The 21,151-nt window shown below is 41.1% G+C and overlaps 2 protein-coding genes across 2 annotated transcripts; both read right to left on the bottom strand.

Moving 5' to 3' along the window:
* Positions 1-258: 258 nt before the first annotated feature.
* LOC138191145 (uncharacterized) lies at positions 259-1,833 on the bottom strand. The gene has a single exon (XM_069137144.1). The coding sequence runs from the start codon at positions 1,831-1,833 to the stop codon at positions 259-261; it is 1,575 nt and encodes a 524-aa protein (XP_068993245.1).
* A 3,635-nt stretch (positions 1,834-5,468) lies between these two features.
* LOC124221685 (salivary glue protein Sgs-3-like) lies at positions 5,469-6,647 on the bottom strand. Its single transcript, XM_046631910.2, has one exon. The coding sequence runs from the start codon at positions 6,645-6,647 to the stop codon at positions 5,469-5,471; it is 1,179 nt and encodes a 392-aa protein (XP_046487866.2).
* Positions 6,648-21,151: the final 14,504 nt, after the last annotated feature.

Raw genomic sequence — 21,151 nt, 5'->3', positions numbered from 1 at the left:
TAATGACGAGAAATAGTACGCACCGCACAGTCGATCTAATTGATCTTGAATCAACGGTAGCGGATAACGATCTGCTACTGTGTTGGCGTTTAACTCCCGAAAATCCACACACAATCTATGTGATCCATCCTTTTTCTTAAATAAGATAATTGGACTAGAAAACGGACTTCTGCTTTCTCGAACGATTCCTGCCTCAAGCATTTTATTTACCATATGTCTAACACTCTCACGCTCTAAAATTCCTAGCTTATAAGGTCTTCACTGTACAATTTTATTTTCATCTTTCAGTCTAATCTCAAAGCTGCCAGATGTTACACGAATCCTAGGAGTATCAACACTCATATGTTTCGCGTGCAGTCTTAACAATTTTAAAAGTGATTCTCTCATCTCTTCCGCATCGCAATCTACAGTATCAAAATTAGTAGTTGCAACACACGCACCAACAAACTTGTGTAATTTTGCAAATTTAACTATGGTTCCATCTAATGTGACTGAGATACCATTTGCTAACAATTCTTTACCCAGAATTATTTTTGTGGACAAACTTTCGTCCGGTACTACATATAAATCAATTTCAACATTGATGCTATTCAACTCTGCACACACTGAGATCATCTCACGGCAATCCACATACCCATTTCCTAAGCCCCTCAAACGCATACAAACGACTTGTCTTTTACCAGGCAACCTCTCCGCCAAACTCTCTGTTACAAGAGAACAGTCCGAACCAGAGTCAAAGATGAACGTCAACACCTTACCGTCAGCAAGCTTCAGAGTATTCTCAGTGGAGGTAGAATTACAAAGCCTCACTACCTTCTCGTTCTTCTTAGGGCAACTCGGGGCAATGTGTCCCTCTTCCTTACAGTTGTAGCAGGTTATCGGCTTCTTTGGCCCCAAACCTCTACCGTCCAGTTCCTTGATGACCCGTGAGTAACTGCCACGCTGTGTCTGCAGAGCTGATCGACATTCGGACTTCCGATGTCCTTTTCTTCCGAAATTGTAGCACTCGATGTCAAAACGGTGCGACTTACCATCTCGCGGCGCCAAAGTCTTAGTATGTGGACCAGGGGCTCTGGAGGATGCACGCGGTTGATGGAAGTCGGTCGTTCGTCCATCAAGGTACGCCATCGCTTGTTGTAGGCTTTTAGGTGATTCTCGCACAAAGATGTTGCGAACGAATCGATCTTGCGCCGAATAGGATAATCCCGTAAGTTGAGCGGCAGTCTCGTCCACCGTTTTTCTCTCGTTGAGCCACGCTTTTAATTTTCTCCCTTTCTTCATAAAATTTTCAAGTGTAAACTCTGCGTCTTCCATCCAAATCGTGTGCAGCTCCGACGCAACGTTCTTATTTTTTGCATACGCACTTGAAAACTCAGAACGTATTTCTACCCAGCTTTTTCCTGAGGGATCCATACCTGTAAACCACTGTGCCGCTTCGTCTTTAAATGCTTTCGCCAAGTGCTGGACAATTTCATAATCATCAGGATTATAACGGCGAATCCACTCGTCAATTATTTTCACCCAACCAGTCGCGTCAGTCGTTTTCGGATCAAATTTGATGAGATCCATCGGAACACGTTCTCGTCTGGAAAGCAGTGCAAGCAGTCGCAGATTTTCCTCCTTCAATCTTGCCTGACGTTTTCTGTGCCTACGTCTTCCGTGCTTCCTTCTTCGCAAATCATCAGAATGTTCAGATTCCGATGTCGTCGGGGATCGGTGATTTCTATTTCGTTTTCGAGAAGTTTCTACTCTGCCTGTGTCACTCTTTGCACTTCTCCTCACACTTTCTTCTACATCTTCTGCCACACTAAAATCTTCCTCGTTTCGTTCCATCTCTATCTCGAAAATTTACTGAGTTTTTACTTCTACACGCTTGAACGTTCTTTATCCCACTTCTGATGTCAGATATACGGAGTTAAATAAAGAGTTTAACACAGTTTATTTAATTGAAAACCGCAGAGGCACGGAACAACACAACTTTATTCAAATTGTTTGAAAATCATTCTAAAAGAAGTAACCAAGTTAAACAAGAACAAAACAAATTCAACCAAAACAAGTTCCATCAACGTCATACAACCGGTGATCAAAATGTAACAAAGACACAATATGGTGATGCGACAAGTTTAATTGAAAACCGCAGAGGCACGGAACAACACAACTTTATTCAAATCGTTTGAAAATCATTCTAAAAGAAGTAACCAAGTTAAACAAGAACAAAACAAATCCAACCAAAACAAGTTCCATCAACGTCATACAACCGGTGATCAAAATGTAACAAAGACACAATATGGTGATGCGACAAGTTTAATTGAAAACCGCAGAGGCACGGAACAACACAACTTTATTCAAATCGTTTGAAAATCATTCTAAAAGAAGTAACCAAGTTAAACAAGAACAAAACAAATCCAACCAAAACAAGTTCCATCAACGTCATACAACCGGTGATCAAAATGTAACAAAGACACAATATGGTGATGCGACAATAATAATTATAATAATTATCAATAAAAATTAACTATATAAATTTATGATATAAATTATTAATATACATCAATAATATACATTAATAACATTAAATATGGATACATTTATTTATATATATATATTACATTGATATAATTGAATATAAATGGAGGTAATTAAGTTGAATCATTCAATGAAATGAAAAAAAAAACTAATTTGTATAAATTATTTTTCTTAAATTGAAGAATTAATGATTTTCAAAAATTAAAAATGTGAAATTGAATAAATAATCATTAATCTATCTGTATGTTTTCTTTAAATTTCATAATAAGTTCTAATCCATTGTATAAATGTTCCGAATTACAATTCATAAATTGAATTAAATAGCACTTTCCTAATGAAGGATATTTTTATTTTAATTAATATGTGAGCAGATAATTAAAAAAAATATAGGATTTTTTGAATGATTATATATAATTTTAAAAAATTCAACTAAAGTGAAAAAAATTTTTTTTTTTAATTTCTCTTTTTTTAAAAGTAAATTAAAAATTATAATATATATATACATTAATATTGTGCATTAATATTATACAATAATCTGATAGAGTGAATATGGAGGTAATTAGGTTGAATAATTCAATAAAATAAAAAATGATTAATTTAAATAAATTATTTTTCTTGAATTAAAGAATAAAAAATTTTCAAAAATTGAAAATATGAAATTGAATAAATAATCATCCATCTATTTCTATGTTTTCTTTGAATTTTATAATAAGTTCTAATCCATTGTATAAATGTTCCAAATTACAATTCATAAAGTAAATTAAATGGCAGTTTCCCAATGAATTAATTTCTTTATTTTAATTGATATGTGAGCAGATGATTAAAAAATGTATAGGATTAATAAAGATAATTTTGAAAAATTTGAATAATGTGAAAAAAAAATTTTTTTTAAATTTTTCTTTTTTTAAAAGTAAATTAAAAATTATAATATACATATTTACATCAATATTATACATCAATATTATACAATAATATTATACCTTAATATAATACATTGATATTATACATTAATATAATAGAATATAAATGAAGGTTATCAAGTTAAATGATTCAATAAAATGAAAAATGATTAATTTAAATAAATTATTTTTCCTCAATTGGAGAATAATTAATTCTTTAAAATTCAAAATATCAAATTGAATGAATAATCATTTATCTATCTGTATGTTATCTTTAAATTTCATAATAAGTTCTAATCCATTGTATAAATGTTCCAAATTACAATTCATAAAGTAAATTAAATGGCATTTTTCCAATGAATAATATTTTTATTTTAATCAATATGTTAGCAGATAATTCAAAATTATATAGGATTTTTTGAATAATTATATATGATTTAAAAAAATTTAACTGATGTGAAAAAAATTTTTTTTTTTTTAAATTTTTCTTTTTTTGAAAGTAAATTAAAAATTATAATATATATATATATATACATTGATATTTTACATTAAGATTATACAATAATATTATACATGATTATTATACATTATCATTATATAATCATATTATACATTAATATTATACATTAATATGATAGAGTATAAATGGAGGTAATTAAGTTGAACAATTCAATGAAATAAAAAATGATTAATGTAAATAAATCATTTTTCCCTAATTGAAAAATAATCAATTTCTAAAAATTGAAAATACGAAATTAAATAAATCATCATTTATCTATCTCTACGTTGTGACGGGTTTTGAGTCCGCACTAATTAGGTGAAAGGGAGGAACAATTAGAGATGGGGCGAGGAAGTCGAGACTGATCGAGTAGGTAAAACTTTGTGTCTGTATTTGTGGGGGGAGCGTACATGAGTTGCGATCGGTGGAGGGGGGGGGGAGTCGACTTAAAACTACAAAGGATTATTACAATGGGGTAGTAGACAATGCGGGGGGGGGGAGATGCAGATCGGCGGTAGATTGCAGGCTGACCTGATGTCGTCGGAGTGTCGGTGTAGCGGTGTTGAGGGGGAACCGTCTGGGGTCTCGGGTCTCCTAGGTTCGTCGTTCTCTCTCTCTCTCTCTCTCTCTCTCTCTTTCTCTCTCTCGCTCTCTCTCTCTCTTCCTCTTTACTTCTGGCGTGTTACTTCTTCGTAGGCGTGTTACTTCTTCGTGGGTCGCTGTCGTACTGCTGGTTGACGCTCGGCTCAGCCGAGCGTCGGTGGGCTTCGGTTAACTTCGGGTGTTTCCCGACGGGACGGGACTCACCCGTTCGGCTCTTCCCCGCGGGTTTGGGGTTTGTTGTGACTTGCACTCTAGGTGCAACGTCACAACTCCTCCCTCCCCACGCGGGGCGAGGCCTATAGGGTGAGCCGGCTTCGGTGACGGGTTTTGTGGTAATTTCGTCTGTGTTTTCTGTGGTCGTCTGTGGTCATTTCGTCTGTGCTTTTCCTTTGGGGTTGGTTTTCTCCTTTTGGTGTTTTCCGTCGTTTCTATGCTGTCTGCTCCGATCTGTCGGGGTTAAGGGATTTGAGTCGGGTTGTATTTGCGGGGTGTGCGTTGGGTGTGGGGTTGTTCGTTGTCTTATATCTACTTATTCTACGTGGTCTCTTGTGTATTTATCAAAATTATGCTTTTTCTCTTATACTAACTTATCCTATTCTTATATTATTTTGTACGAACTCGGGTGTTTTTCTTAATCTATTTGTACTTAAATTTTTGGTTTTGGTTCGGTGGCTCTCGTTGGTGTGGGTCTTGGTGGGTTTTTGCGTTGTTCCTTGTTCCTTGTGGCTCGTGGTTGCTTCTCCGTGGTTCTGCGTTGGAGTTTTTGGGTTGTGTTCTGTTTCTCTGGCCTCCGTCTGTCGTTGTTCGTCCGTCGGTTTGGTGTTGTCGGTTTATTTAGTGTTTTCTGTTTTTTTTCTTTTTTTTTTTTTTCCTGTATCGTCTTGCGTCCCGTGTTGTGTGTGCGTCGTTGTTCGTCCGTCCGTTTGGTGTTGTCAGTTTATCTAGTGTTTTCTGTTTTGTTCTTTTTTCTGTTTACGTATTGTTTTTCGTTTTTTGTATCGTCTTGAGTCCCGTGTGGTGTGTGTGGTTGGTTGGGGTGTTTGTGTATGTTCGTCTGTGTCGGTGAGTGAGGTGGTGTCGGTGTTATTGTCTGTGTCGTCGTCCGTCGTTTGTGTCTGTTGCGTGGTTGTGTGTGTTGTTTCGATGTGTATAACTGTCTCTGCGGTGGAGGTGGTGGAGTCTGTGTCGGTGTCGGTGTCTGGTGTGTTTGAGGGGTGTGTTTTGTGTGGTGCTGTCTGGTGTGTGATGTGTGGTTGGCGTGTGGAGGTGCTGGCTTCTGTCTGGTCTGTGTTCGTACGTTGGTGTGCCCGTCTGGTCATGTATCTGTCTCTTTCTGCCCGTAGTTCGTCGTCCAGGGTGCTTGTCGCTTGTAGGTTTGCAATGATTGCTATTATTTCTGGGGGTGGTCCTATGTGTTTTTTGTCTGTCTGTCTTGTCTGCGTTGGTTCCGTGCGTGTGTCCATATTGGCAAATGTTTGTAGGATTCTGTCTTCTGTTGTCTGTGGTCTCGTGAGTCTGGTGCGTGTCCATAAAGGGGGTGATGCGGGGGGTAGTGTGTGACGTGGTGTTGGTGTCGATGTGGGGTGTGTGGTTGTGTGGGGTGTTAGTTTGTTGGTGGGTGGGTGTGTCGTCGTGTGCGTGGTGGTGGTTCGTGTGGTTTGGGTGACTGTTGGTGGGTGTGTGACAATTTGTGATGGGTGTTGTGTGTCTGTGTTTGTTTGTGTGCAGGTCTGTATGTGTTGTGGGTATTTTGTGCCCCGGACCAGCCCGTTGCACTTTGGGCATTGCCTTGGTCCGGAGAGTGTAACTGTGTGTGTGGTCATAGGTGTGTGTGTTTGTGAGTGTCTCTGGGTGGTTGTGGGTGCAATGGTTGTTGTGTGTGTTGCTGCCGTGGCGTTCTTGGTTACCTGTGTGTGTGTAGTGGGTGTCGGTAGTGGAGTTCGTCGGGTCTCTGTCTGGTGTGTGCCGTCGCGTCCGTATCTGTGTGGGTGTGGGGCCTGTCCTGTTGTTTGTAGTAGTGGTGTTCTTTCTCTATTTGTTTGTGTGTCCGTTGTTGTTGTCGTCGGTCTCGTCAGTCGTAGTGTCATCATGGCCGGTATTCTTGGTTGTTTGTTTTCCATGTTGTCTTTCTGTGGGGTGAATACACATGTTAGTTTATTTTCGAGATGTGTTATCGGGCGTGGTTCTTTTATTGCTTATTTCATCATGTATATAATTTTAGGTCTTCTATGTGACATTTTCCTATATTTTTACCGCTTTCTGTTGTCAATTCGTATATTGTGGGTGAGATTTTCTTTGTTATTATGTATGGGCCTATGAATTTTTTACTTAGCTTTGCTGCCGTTCTTTCTGGTCCGGATGAGAGTGTATGGTTCTTTTTCAGTACTCTGTCTCCTTCCTTGAATTGTATGTCTCGTCTTCGTAGGTTGTAGTAGTGTGCTTGTTTTTAGTTTGCTTCTATTAAGTGCCTCTGTACTTCGTCTCTGAGTGTTTGTAGTCGTCTCAGGTGATCTGTCCATCTGTCTGTGTCTTGTAATTCTATTTCGTCGTCGTTCTCTAATTGATTTCTTAGGCATTGTGTAGGATTTAATTCCCTTCCTAGGTTCAAAAAGGCTGGTGTGTGTTTAGTTGATGTGTGTGTACATGTATTGATTGCGAATTGTAAGTCTTGTAAGTGTATGTCCCATTCTGTGTGGTCGTTGTTTACGTAGGCTTGGATCATTGTTTTAGCGGTTCTGTTGACTCGTTCTACGGGGTTGGCTTGTGCGTGGTATGGGGGGATTGTTGCGTGTCTTATATTGAATTTTTGTGTCAGTTCGCGTATGAGTTTGTTTATGTATGGTGTGCCGTTATCTGTTAGTAGTATGCGTGGTGTACCCCATCGTGATATTACGTGTGAGTGGAATGTCTGTTCTACTGTTTTTGCGTTTGCTTTGCGTATCGGTATAATTTCCACCCATTTGGTGTATAGGTCTTCGAAAACTATGATGTATTGGTTTTTTTGTTTTGATAGTGGGAGTGGGCCCATGATGTCTGAGGCTACTACTGTCCACGGTTCTTCTATTATTTTTGTACCCATTAGCCCTGCCGGTCGCGTTTGCATTGTTTTTATTCTTTGGCATGTGTCACATTTTTTTATGTAATTTATTGTGTCTCTGTACATACCTGGCCAATAATATTCTTTGGCTACTCTTTGATATGTCTTTTCGATCCCTAAGTGGCCTGCTTGCGTTAGGTCGTGATTTTCGTGTAGTATGTGTGTTATTTTGTCTTTGGGTATTACTAGTTTCCATGGGTTTGTGTCTGGTAGGAGGTTTGAGTGTGAGGGGTTGGGGCGGTGGAAGTATGGTTGTTTGTTTCTGATTCGCCATGATTCGTTTTTCTCTGGGCGTGTTTGTACTTGTGTTCTCTTGTATGTGTACCATCTGTCTGTCGTGTCTTCTATTGTTTCTATGTGTTCTTCGTCTTCGTGTCGTCTTGAAAGTGCGTCTGGTACGTCGTGCATTGTACCTTTTCGGTGTGTAATGTCAAAGTCGTATTCCAATAGTTCTAATGCCCATCGTGCAAGTCGGCCTGTGGGGTTTTTTAATTCTCTTAGCCACTTCAGTGCGTGGTGATCTGTAATTACTTTAAAGTGGTATCCTTCCACGTAGGGTCTGAATTTTTTTATGGACCAGAGTACCGCCAAACATTCTTTCTCCGTGGTGGAGTATTTTCGTTCTGCCTCGCTTAGCGCACGGCTAGCGTATGCTACGACATGCTCTTCGTCATCGAGAGATTGTGTTAGTACGGCACCTATCCCTGTTCCGCTAGCGTCTGTTTGTAGTGTGAATGTTTGTGTGTAGTCTGAGCATGCGAGTGTGGGTGGTGATGTGAGTGCGTGTTTGATTGTGTTCATTGCGTTTTCTTGTTCTTCTCCCCAGTGCCATTTCTGGTCTTTTTTCAGTAGTCGTGTTAGTGGTTCTGTAATGTATGCGAAGTTAGGTATGAAGCGTCTGTACCATGATGCCATGCCAATTAGTCTCCGTAATTGTTTTATTGTTTTTGGGCTTGGGTAGTTTTCTATGGGTTGTGTTTTGTCGGGGTCTATGTGTAGTCCGTGTCTGTCTACTATGTATCCGAGATATTTTACTTGTGCGCATCCGAATTCGCACTTCTCTGGGTTTATTGTTAGTCCCGCGTCTGTAATCCTTTTGAGTATTTGTTCTAGTCTTTGTAAGTGTTCGTCAAATGTTTGTGTTACTATTATTATGTCGTCTGAGTATGCGAATGCATATGGTTCGCATTCTGGGCCTATGAGTCTGTCTAGTAGTCTTTGGAATGTCGCCGGTGCGCCTGTCAGTCCGTATGGCATTCTTTTAAATTGAAATAAGCCCATTCCCGGAACTATGAAGGCTGTTATGTGTTTACTGTCTTCGTCGAGTGGAATTTGGAAGTATGCTTGGCTTAAGTCGATTTTTGATATGTACTGTGCTGTCCGTAGTTTGTCTAATATTGCTGTCATGTATGGTAGTGGGTATGCATCTTTTTTTGATACAGAGTTTGCTTTTCTGAAGTCTAAACAGAAACGATATGTGTTATTTGGCTTTTTTATCATGACGATTGGGCTCGACCATTCACTTTCTGATGGTTCTATCACGTCTTCTCTTAACATTTTGTCTATTTCTGTGTGGATGGCTTCTCTAATTTTTGGTGATACCATATATTATCTTTGTTTTATGGGTGCGTGTCCTTGTGTGTCTATTTTGTGTTTGATAAGGTGTGTTAGGCCGAGTTGACCTGGTAGTGTTGAGATTTTCTGCTGTATTGTCGTCTGTAGTTGTGTGTGTTGTGATTGTGTGAGTTCTTGTATTCCTGCGCATATCTGTGGATCGGTTTCTTCGTCCGATTGTGTGTTGTCTGTTGTGTGTGCGTTTGTGGGTATGATTTTTTGATTTGTGATTTGTGTGTTCTGTGGGTTGTCTTTTGGGGGGGTGTTTTCCGGTGGTGTCTTCGTGCTGGGTAGTGTTGGGGTTAGTGGTTTTTGTTTTATGGTTGATTTTTCTGTGTTTTCGTGTCTTTCTGTTGTTTTCGGGTGCGTTTGTTGTTTCGTTGCTTCTAATTTTTCTGCTGCTTTTGCTTGTTTTGTGTGTGTTTGTGTTGATTGATGTCGTATTTTTCGTGTTTGATGTATTTGTATGTATTCTTTGAGTGGTGTTGGTAGTTCTTGTGGTCTGGCTTGCATGTGGTAGTGTGTCTGTGGGTCGTCTATAAGTGACCATGTGTTTTCTCCATAATTTATCTGTATTCCAAATCTTATTAAGCCGCTGTTCCCAATGATACATTGCGAGCCTAAGTTTGGTATTAATCCGAAATTAATTTTTTTTGTTATGTTGCCGAGGCGTATTGGGAGTGTTACTGCCCCTTCTATCGTCACCTGTGTTCCGTTTCCCATTGTAGCTGTTCTGTCGGGCGTGTCGTCTATTGGTGTGTCTGTGTTATGTAGTATTTGTATTACTTCTGCGCCTAGGTATGAGTGTGTTGCGCCTGTGTCTATTGATGCGCTAAATTCGTGACCGTGTATTTCGATTCTGATGTGGAATCTACTTTCAGTTCTGTTGTTATCTGTTGTCGGTGCTACTGTCTCGGGTGTGTTTGTGTTGTTTGTGGGGCTGCCCTCCACCCTTGCTGGGTCAACCCTTACTCGTTTCCCTGGTTCTGTACCTGTGTGCATTGCCATCTGAAGTGTCCGGGTTGGTTGCAGTTAAAGCATCTGCGTGGTGTTGTGCCTGTGTTTGAGTTCGTTTGTGTTTGTTGCTGAGTGTAGTGTGGTGAGTTATACGTGATTGCGGGGTACCGAGTCTGTTGCGTGTTTTGGTTTGTTTGGTTTCGTCGTATGTTGTCTGTGAGTGCCGGTGGTATATTTGGTGTTGGGAGTATTGCTGGGCGGGGTTGTGTTTGTGCGTACTTGTATGGGATGTATTGTGTGTGGTGTGTTTGGTATGTGTAGGTTTCTTGTGGGTGTGTGTAGTTATTTAATATTGTTTGTCTTGTGTTTTCCCATTCGATGTTTGCTTCCCAATCTTTCGCGGCTATTTCCAGTTGGTCGAAGTTCGCGAAGTCGTATGGTTTTATGTATGCCTTGTATTCTATTTTCATGTTTCTGTATGCCAAGTCTAATTGTGTTCGTGGGTGGTATGGCGGTTTTAGTTGTGAAAGTAGTGTTCTAAATTGTATTAGGAATTGTGTAATTTTTTGTGTTGGTCCTTGTACGTAGTTTTTGATTTTTTGTTCCAGTCTGTCCCTGTGTTGTATGTCTTGAAATGCGTGTGTAATGTCTCTTTCGAATTTTTCCAGTGTTCGCCATTTGCCTCTATTTAATCTGTACCAGTTTTTTGCGTCACCTTCGAGTATCGGGCTGAGGTTGTTGATTAATTGTGTATCGTGTATTTCATATCCCGTTCGGTAGTCGCGGAGATTTTGTAAAAATTCGTGTATGTTTTCGTTTGTATTTCCTGAGTATTTTATGTTACATGTTTGTATTGTTTTCATTGCCATTGCTGGCTGATTCCAGTATGTACTGTTCGTGTTTGGTGTGTGGTTTAGGTGTGTCGTGTTTTGGTTGTTTGTGGGGTGTATTGACTGTGTGCTGTATAAGTGTGGATTTTTGTATTCGTTTCTGTCGCTTGGTAGTGCTCCGAGGTCTATTAGGTTTTGTATAAGTCGTGTGTTACGTGTGTTGGTGGCTAAAAATGTGTCTGTTCCCGTGAAGTGTCGGTTCGTTTGATTGGTTATTACCGTGTTAGTTTGCGTGTGTGTAGGTGTTGGGCTTGTATTGTATGTTTGTGTGGGGTTTGTTGGTTCTGGGCTTTCTTGATGTTGGATTTGTGTACTATGTAAGTTGTGGGTATTCTCTATGATAGCTGCATCAATTATATTTATTGCGTTTGGTGAATTTATCGTACGTCGTCTATTTATTTCCTGTGGTTAGGTCGGCGTTTGTTGGTTTTGTCATGCAAATATTGCGCAACGATTATATATGTATTTATATGTTTATTCAAACAGAGAATTGAATGATAATTGATAACAACAAATGGTAAAAGGAAGCGTTAACGTTATATTATATTAAGTTAGACGTGCGTTACGCCTAGAAGCAGCATTGAGACTGCTCACACAGCCTCTCGCCGGGCTCGGCGACAGTACATATGAAGTGCATAATCGTGTAATTTGTGCACTGCTGCCGATAAGAAAGCCAAGCGCATAAGGCGGGCTACGCTGCATGATAAATTTTGCACTCTTCCAAATGATCCCCGGCATGTTCCTACGAGAGGATATAAACTGTTACATTCCATTAGAAATGTTCCAGCTCCATCACATCCCCCGACGAAGACAAAGGCGCGTCTCTGCGGCTTCTGATTTCTCGTAGGATTCTTTCGTTACGTTTAGCTTGTGTCTCAATCCTGCGTTTTAATTTCCTTCGTTCTACTACTTCCAAAGCAGAGGGATTCCTTTGGCAACAATATCCGGCGAACGCCGAAATATAGGTGGGTATATTAAATTTCCACAGCAAGAGTAGAATAGACAAGACGGATATCGTTCCAGAAACGGCAACTATTGATGGGATCCCTATACCTTTGAAGTTAGCCCATGTATTGTTCACCCGAAGGGTCGCTTCGTTATTCGCGAGGACGCTCTCAAGGTCTAAAATGGCTTGTCCTTGATCCTTGAGGGTATCCAAGTTAATCACGTGATGCAATACAATTTCCCGGCCTGTTACAAATTTGTTTAGCGGGGAAATGGTATCTGCATGTATTTCTGTTAATTAAGAAGTCGTATGTTTTACGATTAATTTGACTCACGTTTTCAAAGTTTGGAGTTCGCAGCTCTGATTCGTGGTTATCAGGGATGGCTTGGTGATTTGAATAATAAAAGTCTGCATTGAAGCGCATGTTATGGTTACCTCAATTGGCTTCGAAGGTAAGATTATTTGCGATCCCTGCGTTCTTATGTAAGCAATATCTGTGATGAGAAAACGACTCAGAGTGCATCCTCGTGGTATGGGATCAGTTATTTTCTCACAAAGTTCAATAGTATCGTTGCGATGTCCCACATCGCGGTAATCACCAATGAAATAATCGGTTATCTGTTTCAGTTGAGAAAATGTGACTTCTCTTATAAAATTCTTACGTACTAATTTCAAAGCATATGTTGGGTTAAGCGTTACATAAGTGTGATTTATTCTTACGGGTACCGGGGTATTCTGAATTATTACCCAAGGTTCCTTTTCTAAGTAAGGCACTGTGAGTATATAGATAAGTTTGCCTTTATCTGTGGTTATAGTTAAATCACTTATTTTAATAAACTTCTCGTAATTTTCCTCCTCAATAGGTATTAGTGTCTTTTTGTCATTGGCGTCGAAAGCTTGAAGAGCTGTCATAAGCTCCTTTGGAGTGAAAAGAGTGTTATCGATGACACCATGCCTTCCTAATTGCACGGCAGTCATTACCAGGTCGATTAGTCGTTGCAGTTCCTTAATTTCAAATAAACTTAGAGTTATAGCTTCCATGTATTCCTGATAAGCAAGCGTTTCGTTACCTTTTATTTTTAATGATTCTAATTGTCCCCATACAGTTTCCAAAGAATGTTTAAGTTTGAGCTGATTTGTATTCAAGATATTAATTTGGACTTGATTTATGTGCAAGGACTTGGTTACAACAAGATTTGGAGTGTCCGTTACATTTTTTAGTGAGGCTAGATTCCCATTAATTATTCCCAAATCATCCGCGTCAGCAGTTCCATAAATTGATTTTTGGATTGTTCCTAAAAAGTTAAACATTCCTCTTTTCGGTCTGATGTTTGGCGTGAGATAAGATTTCCTTAGGGGATACATTTCATTTGCCAGGCCCGTCAGAAGGACATGTTTTCCAAATACCGCCTCAGCTTCGCGCGAGGCTTCGTAAGTAGCGTCGCTCGACGCGAGCGCTTTCGGAGTACTTGTTTTGGTTCCGTGGGATTGAGATTCCCTCAATTTAGAGGGGCGGCGCGTCATTTGAAGAATAGGCGCACCCAAGTCTAAAATGACTTCCAAAATATTCTTGTGTGACGAGGCACGGGCAAATTCTAAATCTAAAGCGTCCAGGGCGGACTGGGCGAGGGATCGCTGACCAGGGTTCCAATGGTCCAGATAGGTATCCCGTATCGTCTGGAGGCCTCCGAGTTTGTCGTGAATGTCGAGTAATGGTTTGGTGAACCCACTTGCGTCAATGGATTGGAATATCTTCCATCTTTCCTGGTACATGTATACTTTGCCCACTTCCTCCTGGAGTAAAGTCCCATTGATAACTGAGACATCGAAGTAGGCTAGGGACAGACTGCTACACCTATAACAAAAGAAACTAAGACTCTATTCCGTGGAGATCCAATCGTTACCCTGAACCCGTTTTAGTTTAATTCTAGGGATTGGATCGTTTTCCCTTGGTCCGGTGTCGTATTCGTAGTACGGTTTGGTATTATTCGGATGGGTCTTCCAATAAGACGCTGTGGAATCATCCGCGGTTTTCTTGTAAGTGACATTTCCTTTTTGTTCGTTGATCTCGACGACGACGAATGGTCCATTCCAAATCCTTTCCAAGGCGTTCTGTCGCGTATGATTCTTGATCATTACTTTATCTCCCACTTGATATAAAGGAGTTTGTCGTCGTGTTCCTTGGTCCACTTGTTTTTGGTTTTTCTCTCCGGACTTGGTAGGCCAGACCAGAGCTTTCTCGAACCGTTCTTCCCATTTTCGTATCCACATTTTCTTACTCATCACGGTGCCCAATCGGTTTTCGCGGAAACCGTCAGGGTTGTTGGCTTCGTGACAGAACATGAGGTTGTGAGGCGTTTCACCTGTTGATTGATGAACGGAAGTGTTATAGGCACGTGCCATTTCTATTAAAACCTTGTCCCGAATGTGTGTATTCTCTCTTTGCAGGCAGTTCGAATATAGTCTTTCAAGACACTATGCATTCGTTCTATAGAGCCGTTCGACTGCGGGTGATATGCAGTTGTGGTGATATGTTTGATATTATAGTGTTCGAGAAAGGAATCGGTCAGCTCGTTACAAAACTCCTTTCCCATGTCCATCAGGATTACTTTGGGGCACCCGAAGTTACCTATCCAGTACTTTGATAGAGCCTTGATAACTTCTGTCGCGGTTTTGTTCGTAAGTGGGGCACATTTAATGGATTTAGTTATTGAATCCTGCATCGTGAGGATATATCGGTGTTTATTCCAAGATTCGACCAGAGGTCCGACGATATCTATTGAAATTTGATCGTTAGGTTTTTCAGCAAAGGTTTCGTGAAGAATAGCGGGTGATTTCATTTGTATCCTTTCCTTTTTATACATCTGACACGTGGGGCATGCCTGGATAAAGGAATTGATATCATTCTCCATACGTGACCATACGGCCGTTTCTTTTACTCGGTCAATTGTTTTTGCTAGGCCAAAGTGTCCATTGATGTCGTTGTGAGCGCTGGCCATGATTTCTTTCTGTTGCTGTTTGTTAGGCACATCCTTTCCTGTCAAGCAAAATGATATGTCTGCACCTGAGTCCTGACGTATCCTCTTGAGATCTTCAATGATCGAATTGGTTTCTTCTTTGGTGGTTTTCTTAGGGTCAATCCAGAAGTATATCTTTTCGTACCTTTTCGGATGAATGTGGTTTCTGAGTTTCTCACGTCTATCAGTCTGATTCTTTGGTATAATCAGGGTGTTGTCAGAGGCATCCTTTTCTTCTAGGGTAATCTTCACCCATTTGCCGTCCTTCCCGTTTCGATTTCGGTTGGGAACAAGTTTGATGTGAGATTTTGTCCTGCCTGTTGTGAGTGACAATCTCTCGATGTCAATGTGGCGTGCGGCAATATGGTGGACCCACTTGGGATTCCTATCAATGGGTGTGATTTCGTATAGTCCCATTTCCAATTCGGTGAGTTTTCCGAAGATCTCTTCCTTTGTGCGAAAGACTCTAGATAACTCATCCGCTACTACGTTACTTTTTCCCGAAACATGTTCTATCAGGAATGAGTATTCCTCCAATCTTAGTCTCCAACGCAGCAGGCGTTGACCGGGGTCTACGCAATTTTTCAGCCATACGAGTGCACGATGATCGGTGCGGATGATGAAGGGTTTATCTGGTGTATTGAGCAAATATACTCTTAGTCTCTTGACGGCCCATACAACAGCAAGCATTTCCTTTTCTGTCGTGCTGTAATTCCTTTCCGCATCATTCAGGGTTCGAGATAAGAAATATATGGGGTGGCCGTCTTGAGATAGTACCGCTCCAATTCCATCGTTTGACGCGTCGGTGGTTACGACGTATTGTTTAGCTGGGTCTGATCTCACAAGTATCGGTGGTGTGACCAACTTTTCTTTCAGGGTTTCAAAGGCTTCTTGGCAGGCTGCTGACCAATCCCATGGGGTGTCCTTTCTTGTTAACCTTGTTAATGGCTTCGCTAACATTGAATAGTTTTGTATGAACTTTCGGTAATACCCCGTCAAACCAAGGAAGGATCGAATCCTCTTGACGTTGACTGGAACGGGTAATTGTTGTATCGCTCTGGTCTTTTCTGGATCTGGTTTGCTCCCTTCGTCAGTGATGACATATCCGAGGTATCTCACTTCAGTTTTCATGAAGGCGTACCTCTCTGGCTGGAGTTTCAGGTTACATTGTCTTAAACGCTGAAATACGGTTCTTACATTTCGATGGTGTTCTTCCTCCGTTTCACCAAAAATTATTACGTCATCAATGTAGACGCAACAGATCTTCTGATTCAATTCTCTCAGCGCATCGTTCATCATGCGTTGGAAGGTCGCAGGAGCGTTCTGTAATCCGAAAGGCATTCGTTGGTATTCGAAATGCCCGTCGGGGGTTGAGAAGGCAGTATATTTCTTGGAGTCAGCAGCCATGTTGATCTGGTGGAAACCTGCGGCCATGTCGACAGTAGTGAAGAACTTGGCCCTTTCCATGTGATCGAGTAAATCCTCGATTATTGGTATCGGATAAGAATCCTGAACGGCAAGTTCATTAATCTTCCTGAAATCGATCACAATTCTATACTTGGGCTTTCCGTCGGGGCCCGGTTTTTTGGGTACAACCCAAACTGGCGAGTTGTATGGCGACTCGGATTCCGTTATTATTCCTTGTGTCAACATTTTCTCTACTCCCTCTTTTACAACCTGCTGGTGCAGCTGTGGAGCACGGAAACTTTTCACATTCACAATGCGTTGAGGATCTGAAAACTCGATGCGATGTTCAGTCATTGAAGTTCCATTGACCATGTCTTCCTCCCGTAAGGCAAAGATATTGCTGAAATCCTAAAGAATACTCTAAATTTCTTTCTGGTACTCCTCCGGTAGGTGTTTCAAGTCGACAGTATGTGGGAGCGCCTGCTCTCTTTCATCACGTGGTTGTTGCCATACACCCGGGGTTGACATATTCTTTACTCGGTGGACTTGGACGTTCTCCAGTCCGAGCTCGATATCTTCGTCTTCAGCGGTGGTGATGATTCCATGAGCCGTACCATGATTGTTCGTGTGTACAATCTGCACCGGGATATTTTCCATAGGCATTCCGTCTTTATAGACCATGCGTCACATGAGATCGAGATTCTTTTCATCGGTATCGATGGCAATTTTGTTCACCGAATTTGGTTTAAATCGAATTTTTCGGTCGCTACTAAGGTGGTGTATCTTATTCTTCAGGGTGAGCGTCGAGGCATTCAACTGGAAATCTCGCCTCCTCATAAACGGGTTTCCCATGATTCCATCTTCTTCGTCAGGCAGAGAATCGTCTGGTATAATGACAAATTCGTCCTTTAGCCCTATGTGAGTTAGTACAGCAATTTCATTCGCGGAATTTAGCGCTTTGCCAGTCTTAATGGAAATTTTGCGTTTGATAATTGGACAAATTTGTTTATCCGATGGATAAATAACCTTCGTTTTATGAGGTTTATTGATGCACCTGTATCGACCATAAGGGCTACTCCTTGCTTTGTTTCTCCAAATTTTATTACAGCACACTGTAGTAACCTCTGTGAAACTGAACATACACGGGCTCCTATTGGCACTCGTCCTCTAGTTCGTCCTCCTGTCCCTCTATTTCCTCTTCCTCTGACTGAAGTTCCTCTGACGTGCAATTGACTTGGTCGTTGGGCGGTTTGTCTTTGAGGCTGGCGTTTTGAAAATTTGCGTCTCGCTTATTGCCGTTAGTATTACGGCGTTGGTCGTTTTGTGGTCGGCGCGGAGCGTAGCAGTTCCGGCTGTAGTGTCCTCTGGTTCCGCAATTATGACATACTGCTTGTTGTTCATGGGCGGTCCGATGTGTGTTACAGGTATGGCATTCACATCTCTGGAGTTCTTTATCTTCATCTTGTTCCGCTTCATCGTGGTGGTGGACAGACGCTGGTGGTCGAGGAGTTGACCTTGGCGAGTTCGTCGAGGTTCTTTGTTGTACCTGGAATCTTCGCGTATCTGATGCGCTGCCTGGCCCGTAAATTTGGAACTTGTTCCAAAACGTGGGTTTCGAGGCTGTGTCGTTACTGTTCATCAGCTGTTGTTGATGCATTCGGAAATTCAATTCCTCGCCTTCGGCTTCTTTCGCGGCCTTCTGGGCTTCTAGTAACTTGAAGTACTGACGGCTTTTGACTTGATGGAATATCCTCGGATTAAATCCGTACAGATAGTACTGGCACACTCTATTTTCGAGGTCTTGAAGATTAGAATCGATGTTCGTTCGTAGTTGTTGATTCGAGAAGGCAGCTACGAGGTCTTGGTAGATCTGATTGAATTTGAGATTGTAGGCGTCCACAGTGTCGCCCTTTTGGCCTGTTCTGCCAAGCTCCATTTCCAATGTGGTGGCACTTATCTCGACAATAACGGCCGATCTTATAACTTCGAGTAAAGTTGGGATTGTACGAGGTCTCCTCTGGTTGATGGTCTTCTGAAGAGCTCCTCCTGTCTTCAAGCTGATTACCATGCTCAAAAACGGGAACCGTTGGGTTCGCATAACTACCATATCGGCGGCTTTTACTTGCATGATCCAAGCGTGTACGTCTTCGCCTGCTTTTCCTTCCAGTCGGCAATCAATCATCTTGATGGCTTGAAACGCGGGTAGGAAATCTTGGATCGCATAGGGCTCGTCCGCTGGGCGATTTGGTTCTCCGGGGTATCTTCCGGCAGCATTGGGGCGTAGGCTGACATCATTCAAGTAAGCTTCCGTTCGTGCATACGGGCCTGGGTCTCTTGGATTCCGAGGGGGAAGCACGTCTCGGGATAGCGCAGTTGCCGGTAGTTGAATTCTTGTTTGGTTTCTTCGCACGAGTTCCTTAATGTTCCTCATTATCTCTTGCTGTTGGCGTAAAGCTTCGTGATCACTCAGCAACTGGGACATACTGAACGTCACAGTGTCCGGACGACGATGTGGTAAAGTAGCAGACATTTCCAAGGCTCTTCGAAGTTCATCCTCTTCTTGCTGTTCTGGACGACAACGCGGGACATTGTTACGGGTATTGCTACCAGTACCTCGTGGGATTTCGTAATCCGTCGGACCATGAGGCCACTGTGGACTAGGCCTTGGTGTAAGGCGTACGTTCGGCATCCGTAATAAACGTCGGCTTTCCTCGAGAACGCGTTGCAGTGTCGAATCCGTATCTGACAAGATATCATGGTTTACATTGGCTCGCGCGGTGGAGAATCGGTCGTTTTCTAATGAGCGATTTTGGTGAAGGATCGATATTGGCATCGCATTTATACCTTGATGGTCCGAGTCTGAATTGGCCGGGCTCGGCGACAGTGCATATGAAGTGCATAATCGCGTAATTTGAGCACTGCTGCCGATAAGAAAGCCAAGCGCATAAGGCGGGCTACGCTGCATGATAAATTTTGTACTCATCTAAATGATCCCCGGCACGTTCCTACGAGAGGATATAAACTGTTACATTTCATCAGAAATGTTCCAGCTCCATCACAGTCTCGTGTCGCGCGCGGCTCGCTCTGTGTCGGACCCCACGTTGGGCGCCAATTTGTGACGGGTTTTGAGTCCGCACTAATTAGGTGGAAGGGAGGAACAATTAGAGACGGGGCGAGGAAGTCGAGACTGATCGAGTAGGTAAGACTTTGTGTCTGTATTTGTGGGGTGAGCGTACATGAGTTGCGATCGGTGGGGGGGGGAGTCGACTTAAAACTACAAAGGATTATTACATTGGGGTTGTAGACAATAACGGTGGCTGATCACGCCTCAGCCCTTAGCGTCACTTAATTCTAACTTACAGGTACGCGCGCGGGGGGGGGGGGGGGGGGGGGGGGGGGGGTGTAGGGTGACGGGGAGTGTGAGGTAGGAAGGGTCGGTATTGCGGGGGGAGGTGGTGTAGGGTGACGGGTAGTGTAAGGTAGAAAGGGTTGGTATTGCGGGGGGGGGGGGAGATGCAGATCGGCGGTAGATTGCAGGCCAACCTGATATCGACGGAGTGTCGGTGTAGCGGTGTTGAGGGGGAACCGTCTGGGGTCCCGGGTCTCCTAGGTTCGTCGTTCTCTCTCTCTCTCTCTCTCTCTTCCTCTTTACTTCTGGCGTGTTACTTCTTCGTAGGCGTGTTACTTCTTCGTGGGTCGCTGTCGTACTGCTGGTTGACGCTCGGCTCAGCCGAGCGTCGGTGGGCTTCGGTTAACTTCGGGTGTTTCCCGACGGGACGGGACTCACCCGTTCGGCTCCTCCCCGCGGGTTTGGGGTTTGTTGTGACTTGCACTCTAGGTGCAACGTCACAATGTTTTCTTTGAATTTCATAATAAGTTCTAATCCATCGTATAAATGTTCCAAATTACAATTCATAAGGTAAATAAAATATCATTTTTCTAATGAATGATGATTTCATTTTCAATAATATGTGAGCAGATAATTAAAAAATATATAGGATTTTTTTAATAATTACATGTAATTATAAAAAATTCAACCAATGTAAAGAAAATTTTTTTTAAACAATTTCCCTTTTTTCAAAAGTGAATTAAAAATTATAATACATGCATATACATTAATATTATACATCAATATTAAACATAAATAACGCACATTAATATTATACATCAATATAATAGAATATAAATGTAGGTAATTGAGTTGAATAATTTAATAATATAAAAAATGATTAATTTAAATAAATTATTCTTCCTAAATTGAAGAATAATTAATTTTTAAATATCAAAAATATGAAATCAAATAAATAATCAATTATTTATCTGTGTGTTTTCTTCAAATTTCACAATAAGTTCTCATCCATTGTATAAATGTTCCAAATTTCAATTCATAAAGTAAATTGAAAGGCATTTTTCTAATGAATAATATTTTTATTTTGAATAATATGCGAGCAGATGATTGAAAAATATACAGGATTTTTTGAATGATTATATATATGTAATTTTAAAAAATTTGACTAATGTAAAAAAAATTTTTCTTTTATAAAATTCTCTTTTCTTAAAAGTGAATTAAAAATTAAAATACATATATACATTCTAATATACATTAATATTATACGTTAATATGATACAATAATATAATAGAATATAAATGGAGGTAATTAGGTTGAATAATTGAATAAAATAAAAAATAATCAAT

The sequence above is a fragment of the Neodiprion pinetum genome, chromosome 6, assembly GCF_021155775.2.
Source record: "Neodiprion pinetum isolate iyNeoPine1 chromosome 6, iyNeoPine1.2, whole genome shotgun sequence".
Taxonomy (NCBI): domain Eukaryota; kingdom Metazoa; phylum Arthropoda; class Insecta; order Hymenoptera; family Diprionidae; genus Neodiprion; species Neodiprion pinetum.
Note: the sequence above shows the minus strand (reverse complement) of the source record. Positions and strands in the feature narration are given on the sequence as shown.

Bases quoted from the DNA above. Each gene is read 5' to 3' on its own strand.
- LOC138191145 (XM_069137144.1), bottom strand. From the start codon at position 1,833: ATGGAACGAAACGAGGAAGATTTTAGTGTGGCAGAAGATGTAGAAGAA.
- LOC124221685 (XM_046631910.2), bottom strand. From the start codon at position 6,647: ATGGAAAACAAACAACCAAGAATACCGGCCATGATGACACTACGACTG.